This window comes from Buceros rhinoceros, unplaced genomic scaffold (genome assembly GCF_000710305.1).
Source record: "Buceros rhinoceros silvestris isolate BGI_N320 unplaced genomic scaffold, ASM71030v1 scaffold9706, whole genome shotgun sequence".
NCBI lineage: Eukaryota > Metazoa > Chordata > Aves > Bucerotiformes > Bucerotidae > Buceros > Buceros rhinoceros.
In genome coordinates, this window is record NW_010418069.1 from 63,336 (window position 1) to 72,660 (window position 9,325).

A 9,325-nucleotide genomic window follows, 5' to 3' on the forward strand; every position below is an offset into this window, starting at 1 on the left:
GGGAAAGATCAGAAAATAGTTTCAGTGAAATAGCTCCAGAAGTTCCTTGCTCTCTGGACTCCACCAGTGCACCAAAACCACTGTCTATAGTGGTCTTTCTGCTTCAGTTTAAACTTTCCCAGAGAGACCAGACAGTGAAAGCTTGGAATAACAAACATAATCATAAAAATATCTATGTAAATACAAACATATCAGCCCCATATGGCTGGAAAATGGGTTGATTTAAGAAGAAAATTCATTCTCTTGTTGCCTCAGGTACACTGGGATACTTACAGGTCTTGCAACAACCGTTAGGTAAGAATGAGATGGTGCCCTAAAAGAACAAAGAAAGAGGAAAAGTAATATTATTTTCTTTCCCAGCATTAAAGAGGCTTTTAGGCCAATAACTTAGGAGAACAGTTCCTCAGTGGTTGAAAATAATGAGCAATGCTACAAACCATAGCATTGTCCTGAAATCTATCAGTGTAAAAGGATTGTGGAAATAAAGATAATGCTTTGAAGGGAGTCTACAGTTAACACCATGCACTTTTCCCTTGGAAACAGTTCCAAAAGATGCTTTCTCAGAGACTTCCATCCTTGAAAGAGGAGTATTTTACACTCTCTATAGGTCTGAGCATGGATGCAGCAGAAACTTTTGTCTTGGGGACTGAGACACTTTGGTGAAAGGTCATCAGAGCTTAATGAGACCTTCGTTGCTTGTTAGGTGGCTGAACTGAAGTGATCTATCGATTGAGTAGAGGGTACGTTTTCCACATTTACTTACAGGTTTGCAGCTGTCCTCATTGAATGCTGGGCAGGTGATCTCAGATGTGGAAGAGATTAACTGGTCGTGGATATTTACACAGCTGTAAATGGTGCAGTTGTTGTAGGGATCGTTTTGAAACTCTCCAGGCTGCAAGCAAAGTACGAAACACAGTAAGGAAAGCTGAAGGGAACTCAGATAGAAATTTTCCTGTCCTCTGACAATGACCTTCCTCTTGTTTCCCAGTCAATTATTTTTAGGCTAACAGTCATTTTGGATACAGATTATTACATGTATTGCAGTATGCCACATGTGGACATAATCTTCAATTTTACGTGGGATTTTCCTTGGAAAAGAAAAATCCCGCTGAACTATGAGATTAGATCTATTAACAAAATCATCCATGCTTAGAGAAAAGCGAAACTGTTACATGGTGACTGAGAAAAATTCTAAACTTTCACCTTACAGGGGCCACAAAATTATTTCAAATGCAGGCTTTAGCAGTGGGTTTTGGAGGACAAAAATCAAATAATACAGAAAATCCCAAGCTTCCAGACTACGAAGCTTGCAAAAAACCCCTTCCAATGGTCTTGGATTTGTCATTCCAGGAAGATCCTTCTAGAAAATTTGATTTCATGAGTCTTCCCTTCAGGCCAAAAATTGTAGATAGACTTTGATTTAAGTGAGTTCCTAACCTTTCAGGTGCAAACACACTAAGCCTTGTCCCTGACAAGGAGACGTTCCCTCTCTGGAAGGGGGATCTTTACACATTTGGTAGAGACACAAGGTGTGGAGCATACTTACACTCAAGATGAGGCTAGAACTGTTTGCTGTACGTATAACACACTTAGTCTGCACACATTTTCCACAACATTCACCTTTCACTGGTTGAAGTTCATATCCCTAGATATCAAAATTAATTAAAAATGAAAACACTGTGATGGATGTAATTTTGAGAAATAAATGAAAACATACTAACCCATTAATTGATTATGCTTTTAAATGCACTACAGATTTGTGCCTTTCTGTGTTCCAACCCATCAGAAGACAAGTAATAAAAGCAGGCTACAGATAGCATAAATTAAAGCACTATATTAATTATGCCTAATAATTTAAATATCACTCCAGTAATCATAGAATGGTTTGGGTTGGAAAGGACCTTAAAGATCATCTAGTTCAAATCCCATTCGATGGGCAGGGACAGCTTCCACAGGATCAGGTTGCTCAAAGCCCCATCCAGCTTGGCCTTGTACACTGCCAGGAATGGGGCATCCTCACAACTTCTCTGGACAACCTGCTCCAGTGCCTCACCACCCTTAGAGTGAAGTATTTCTTCCTTACATCTAATCTAAATCTATCCTCTTTCAGTTTAAAGCCATTACTCCTTGTCCTATCACTACGTGACCTTGTAAAAAGTTCCTCTCCAGTTTTCTTCTAGGCCTCCTTTAGGTACTGGAAGGCCGCAGTAAGGTCTCGTTGAGGCAACCTTTTGTCCAGGCTGAACTCCCCCAGCTCTCTCCCGTCTCCTCCCAGCAGAGGGTTCCACCCTCGGGTCACTCCTGGGGCTCCTCTGGCCCCGCTCCAGCAGCTCCGTGTCTCTGCTGTGCTGAGGAGCCCCGAGCTGGCCCCAGCCCTGCAGGGGGGTCTCCCCAGAGCGGAGCAGAGGGGCAGGATCCCCTCCCTCAACCTTTTGGCCACACTGTTGGAGATGAGCCCAGGACACAGTTGGATTTCTGGGCTGTGAACACTCATAGCTGACCCATATTCAGTTTTTCAGGCACCAGCACCCCCAAGTCCTTCTCCGCAGGGCTGCTCTCAATCCACTCCTCATCCAGCCTGTGTTTGTGCTTGGGATTGTCCCGTGCCAGGTACAGGACCCTGCTCTACAGAAGTTTCCCAGCCAATCCCCCCAATGTGAACTGAATATTGTAAATTACAGAGTCAAGCTTCACGCAAAAGGTCGCTCAAGGGGAGCTGGTATCCACACTGCAGCTGGACTTGAGATTTCTGCTCTGTGTCTTTTGCGTATATCACTCATTGATCAAACTGCTCTCCACATACATGGGTGTTCAGGGTTTTTTTTCTTTGTTTTAAGTTTGTCACTTACCTCTTGACAAGTTACGTCGCATGGAACATGTTGACATGAGATGATATTCAGCTGAGTGCTGGGATTAACATCGTTAGTGCAGATGCAATTCTGACACTTATCAATGAAGATTGAGGAATTAGGCTATAAATTTTAAGAAAAATGGTTCATATATTAATGAGGTACAACATGTGTGACAGACATTTCTTAATTTCCAAAAACTCTGTAAACCAAGCAATGGAAAAGGAATCATGAAGGCTATTGGATAGCTTTTGGTAGCCTTTTGGAAGACAACATTTTAAATACTTTAATTTAACTCGTGTCTCCATTGAAGTTCTATATAGCAATGATAAACGCAGATATTAAAAGGACAGGTGGCATACAAATATCTGCAATAAAACAATTACTAGACCCAACATAATTTACGAGGAAGCTGAACCCATTTAGAATAATACTTATTCACAAATCTTTCTATATTTGAATGCAGTGTCTTAAAACAGCAATAATGTGCTGAGAGTAATTGTGGACTGACTTTTTAAAAGCACGCGCACTTAACTCTAAACCCAAATATCTCTCTGGTATTGACACACAAACAACTCTTCAGTCTCCTTCATTCACAGCAACCTTTTCAGAAAAGCTTTAGGCTTTGTGAAATTTACGAACTCCCGACAGGAATTTGAAAATTTGTAAATTATTGACATATTGATTGTACTAGATAAAACTCCTCATAGCTCTTCTGATACACTAACTGGTCTTTTAAACATTTTCAGAAAATTGCAGAAGTAGGAACTTACCAAGAACTCAGCATTCTCGTGGACACAAACCTTCTTGGGAACTGTTAACCAGAAAGAAGTTAGGTGGTTATAAAGGGGAAAAAAAAGAAAAATAAAAGAGTCTTCACCCCACTTCAGACAAACTTATTTCTTCCACAATGAATCGCAATAAATATGGTCAAATACCTTGGGTTTTCCCCATTTCTGGTAGCAGATGTAACATAAATAACGAACAAATACTGCATGGGCAAAAAGGGAGGAAGTTTTGGCCCGACGTGCACAGCCCAGTTCATAGCCAAGAAAGTCCACTTTACGGGTACAAGTAGTTCCTTGTTCCAATTACCAAGAACAAAGCAAACTTTGTAAAGCTGTCGTTTACTGGGGAGGCTTTCAGGGACATTCTGCTGGATTAATTCTGTAGCTGTTTTTACACGTACTTACAACCAGGAAAACTGAACTTGAGCCACCTGAGCTATAACCGATTTCATAGTTGTTTGTCATAACCATAGCAGTAGTAACCAATCTTAGTAGTAAGCAATTTGTAGAATATGACAGTGTGTCTCACCTCTTTCCACAGGCTATCGCATAGGGTCTAACTAAATGTGATGCTAAGTTACATAATACATAACACTAATTATTAATTACTAATTGTAATACATTTCTGAGAGACTTACCACACTCGTACACAGGGCAGCACTGACCACTGGGAATACTAGTCTGAACTTCAAATCCCGGTGTACACTTGGGAGCTGTAGCTGTGCACAAGCTTGTATTGCATTCTGGGGGGAAAAAAAAAAAAAAAGAATAAGCCGCAAAGTATATCAAATCACAGCTGATAGAAACAGGCACCTATCAAAGCATTTAGGCTAGACTTTGCATTGCTAGGAAACAGGCCAGATCCTCTTCAAAGAAACAAACTGCAGAAAGAAAACACATTTTTCCCAGTAAACCCAGGCGCTGGGTTGGGGGAGTGTTCTAGTTTATGAAAATTTTTCTACCATGTAATTACCAAGACTTTAAAAAGTATCACAATTCTCTGCAGTGCGGTAGTGGAGAATTGTTACTCTCTCCCAGGTTGTAGGACACTGCAGCAAAAGGAAACCCGCATAGAATTCCATAATCTATCTGCAGTTTACTTGAATAAAATGTGGTCCCGAACTCAAGAACTACAGATTCAGTTATGCTGAGACACTGCAATATTAAAACATATTTTCCTTAACGCAGGCAAGCTGATTTTAAAAAGCATGAGGAAAGATACTATTTTGTGTCTCCCTGCTGCAGCTCTCTGGCGAGTTCCAGACCAGTTCAGTTCTCTTTTCCTTCTTCCTATTCCTAAAAGGTATAGAAAGATGGGAAACAAAAGTATAAACTCACTGCAGGTGAAAATGGGGCAGCAGGAGTCTTGAGGATTGACTTCCTTGACCTGATAGAAGCCTTGTCCATCACAGGAGGTGTTATTTTGTTCGGGACACTCATGAGCCTCACACACAATGCCGTTTCCACCTTCCAGGCAAATACAGTCCTGACAGTCTACTATGAACTTTTCCCCAAACTGTCATGGAAGAAAATGTAGGGATGCATGGTTTCCAGTTAAAAAGAACAGAAGTAAAAACAGGGAAGAAATGCTGAGAAACCACAAAACATGACTGCACCAAGGGAGACCACTCTCCTCTCCTCACCCCACCCTCCACCCCCTGCTTGAAATACAAAGGCACGTGGCAGCGTACCTCTCTTGGAACCATATCCACTCCAACGCAGCCTGTGAAAATATTGAAATAAACTTCCATTACCACTCATATAAGAATAGGCATCTCTTCTCTAGGTTGTGTTAGTACTGCACACAGCTGGAGCTATGTTGCATGCACGAGAAGGGAGCAACGAAGAGGAAACAAATGTGCCTCCAAGTGAAGCAATAGAACTCACCGCAGGTTTTCACACAGACATCCACACTGTGGTCAAAGAGCATTGTTCCGTTAGGACAGAAACAGCCTTCTGTTTGTTTCGTTGTAGTTGCATTTTGTTCACTGCATAAGACACAATGTTCAGAGGAACACCATTACTGTCAGAGGCATGCGGAGGAGGATTACGCCAAATAGCCTCTCTCTGAAGATACAGCGGCAAATGATCTGCACGTGTGTGATGCAGGGATTGTCAGTGTTCGTGTTTGGTATGGCCAAACAACATAAACAGTACAGGCACCAGATTCAGGATCAAGAGAACAGTGTTACCAAATCTGACTATCAGTTTAAGACAGGACAGGAGGTAGATTTCTCTCATCCACCTATGGATTATATAAGATTGAATGGCTGAATGACCTGTAACTAACAGTGAAGGAATTACTTACCTTGATTTGCAGGTTATCTCTGTAGTAGGACCACATGCTTGGTATTCTTTACCTGAGGGGCAGTTATAAGCTGGAATGGGAGAATAGAAAGGAGGAAGAGCTCAGTAACTGTATCATAAAAAAGCCCCATGATCTTATGCCAAGAAATTAAACAGTGACTACTCATTTTCCTATATATCTTTGATAATCTTGAGAAGCAAAGAAGAAAAAAGAAACCCAAACAAATATCAGACTCACATCTCTAAATGGAATTATTTTATGCAATTTAGCCATAAAGATACAGCAACATACTTTATATTAAGGAGATAAAGGCAAGTGCCTACATTTTGATTACAATTTCTTTTTCATCATTTCAGTCTCTTTTGCACAAGTTCTCAAAGGAGAATGTATTCCTACCCTCTGTTCTCTTCTTACTACAGCTGAAAAGGAATGCACATCACTAAATACAGAGTGGCCCGCTGATGCCCACAAAACCCAAAACTTCCTGTGCACAAGAATGTATCTACTGATACAGATGTTTCCGGCACAGTCAATAGATGTATATTTTTGCAGGCTCATTTTCATTTCCATTGTTAAAAATGTTACCTTTAAAATTACTTCAGGAAAGAGGCTATTGTGATTTATCAGTGTCTCCATCGCTCAGAAAAAAATATGACTTACCCTTAGGACATTCACTACAAGCTTCCTTAATAGTTCAAGAGGAATGGCCAAATACTTACGGCAAACACCGTTGGTGTGGCTTCTCCAGTCAATGCACACGCCTTGATCGGCGCAGGTGAGAGCGTAGATCTGCAGACTTGAGCATTCCAGGTCCATGCTGGGCAGCATACAGCTATCAAAAATGCAGGCTTTGTAGTAGTTCTCAGGATTGACAGAGTCATGGCATGGCTTGAACACGCTAGAAACAGAATCATTTATCATTATTAGTTATTGAATAATTCATTAATTCTTCAGTGTGGCTGACGTTATAATTTGGCAACAGTGGTGCTGGAGGAAATGTGAACAAGGAGTATTACCAAGAGATTTTTTACTAAGAGCACTTATCTAGACTGTAACCTTTCAACATATCTTCAAGTGTTCTGCCTTCACCTACAAAACACTCAGTATTTTCTGTCCAGGAGTTACATGAATATTATTGAGTGTAACCATGAAATAATTTTCTAAAGAGATTTTGTTTGAATTCTTTGTTTTTAATAATGATGCAACATTCTAAAAATTAAGATCTCTGTTTCCAGTTGGACTGTTTTCTCCTAAGTGAGTGTGGGAAAAAGCAAAGGACTGTGGAGGGCAGAGAGCGTAGAACGTAAGAGCACCAAGAAAGCAGCCAGAGGGTTGGAAGAAAGCCATTGGCAAAGAACGTCATCTAGAAATAGTAAAAGAAAGCAACCCACAAAGCTACAAGAAATGGAGAGATTTTTATTGAGGAATTAATCCTAAAATTGCCACTTAATTTGAAGATCAAAGGCTTATAAACCCCAGGGGAATGCCTACCTTCCCAGAAGAAGTTCGCAGATGGCCGCTTCTTGGCAAGGCTGCCTTGTGGTCACGTCCGGTGTGTTTGTAGGAACTAAGCCTGGAGAGCATTGCGGTTTGGACGGGTCAACAACTTGCCAATGGTCTGCCATGGTCTCACAGTTTTGTGCAATGTTTCCGTTTGGCAACATGCAGTCATCTGCCGTGTTGTTATTGCAAGTACCTAAAATTGGTAAGGGCAGAAAGAATTCATTCACAGATTTGTCATCAAGCTCCATTCATCTTTGTGGCAGGGCCGTCATTTGCCTCTTTGTGGTTTCCTGAGAGGACAAAAATTACAAGACAAAGCCTTACCACACTGTCCTTGAGTGTTGCTGCCAAACAGGCTGTAGGGCATTCTGATAGAAAAGGACAAGCCGTTGTAGGTCACATTCATTTTTAGTTCAGGAATTTCCACTACACAATTTATGCCTGACTCATAGATGTGTACGCCGAATTTTTTATAAGGCAAAGCCACTGGCTGTTTGTTTACTGTCACCTAATAAATAAAACAGAAAAGACATATATTTAGTTCGACTTTAGGAAGCAGTTGACTGGTCATTACTTTGCATTGGAGACAGAACATAAAGGCAAATACTGTCCTTTTAGTTCATAACAAGTGCTCCTCTGTTCCCTTCTGTGTTACTGGAAAGTCAAACTTCTCTGAGCCAAAGAAAAGGCCTATCAGCCACGGACAAACTCTGCTAAAACTCAGAGTTTAAACCACCTAAGTTCATTAGAATGGCTCTGGCACTAGAGGACAACGCATGAAAGCGCAATATAAAGTCCTCCTAAATTCCTAGTGCACACAGTTTTAACTTTGACATAAAGGGAACATGCTTGTATGAAAATTAAATGGAAGAAACAAGCCAAAATCTGTATTATTGATTTAAATACAGTAGCCATGATGTACGTATAGAACTAACACTGCCACTTTTACTCAGCAATGGTAGTAAAAGAGAAAAAAAAAAAGAGGTCTACGTATTGCAAATTTTCGATATGCTGCAGCCTAACTTGTAATATTCCCTCACAGTAATGCACAAAAATAAACCAAACAAACCCTACAAAAGGCTAAAAACAAACTTCTCACCCAATTTTGAAGCCCCAAAGCTGAGGCATCATGTTCATCAATGAGATAAACACCTAAGAGCCCCTATTCTGAAAAATTAAAAAGATTACACCAATTAAAGGTAGTAAAGGTACTTTTAAAGCATGCTTAAGACTATTAACTTGTTAGGTCTGGTTGACGTTGCATCCTCCTAGTCAACATTTACTTTTTTCCGTTGTTACATTAATATTGATTTTAAATTAATGTCTTTTATATCCTTAACTCTAAGCAATTTGTCAAGTTTGTATATTTAGGAGAAGTAAGGCACTGCAAATCTTTGGGAGAAAAAAGAGAAGTTGTTGTAGAAATTTTTTCCCATATTCGGAGTTGAAAAAAGCAGTACTTCACAACAGCCCTATTTTATAATCCAAACTGGTATTAAACCTAAAACATAGATTCCTTTTTCATTTTTTTTCCTAGCGTGTTTAATATAATTGACAGGTTGATGCTGTATTAATATTTTAATCAAGAAATCAAAGGTAACGTTGTCCAGTACCTCCACGTTTACAGTATTTGGTTCGACTGTTGCAATGCGGACTTCCTGAGTCTCGTGTCTCACGATGAGCGTTCGAGGACAGGACACCACATCCTGTGCATCACAGTGGTAGTTATCAATGTAGACACCAAAGTTGTCAACTTTCTTATCAATCTCTTCCACAAGGACATATGTACAATTCCCTTGATAGCTGTAGTAGAGTCCATCAAAAGTCATGTAATGTGGGTCTCCCCAGCCAGTGCAGTAGCCTACAAAACCATAGGG

The 9,325-nt window shown here is 40.3% G+C and overlaps 1 protein-coding gene across 1 annotated transcript in view; it reads right to left on the reverse strand.

Annotated features, from left to right (window-relative positions):
• LOC104495428 (intestinal mucin-like protein) overlaps positions 1 to 9,277 on the reverse strand; it is an 11,289-nt gene extending 2,012 nt beyond the window's left edge. The window contains exons 1-12 of the mRNA XM_010138393.1: positions 9,062 to 9,277; positions 8,548 to 8,610; positions 7,773 to 7,956; positions 7,437 to 7,641; positions 6,665 to 6,843; positions 5,946 to 6,015; positions 5,525 to 5,625; positions 4,276 to 4,380; positions 3,623 to 3,663; positions 2,850 to 2,972; positions 764 to 892; positions 274 to 313 (exon numbers count right to left, since the gene is read on the reverse strand). Of these exons, the coding sequence (XP_010136695.1) occupies positions 274 to 313; positions 764 to 892; positions 2,850 to 2,972; positions 3,623 to 3,663; positions 4,276 to 4,380; positions 5,525 to 5,625; positions 5,946 to 6,015; positions 6,665 to 6,843; positions 7,437 to 7,641; positions 7,773 to 7,956; positions 8,548 to 8,610; positions 9,062 to 9,277 (1,456 nt within the window). The remainder of the gene's footprint in view (positions 1 to 273; positions 314 to 763; positions 893 to 2,849; positions 2,973 to 3,622; positions 3,664 to 4,275; positions 4,381 to 5,524; positions 5,626 to 5,945; positions 6,016 to 6,664; positions 6,844 to 7,436; positions 7,642 to 7,772; positions 7,957 to 8,547; positions 8,611 to 9,061) is intronic.
• Between the last annotated feature and the right edge of the window lie 48 nt (positions 9,278 to 9,325).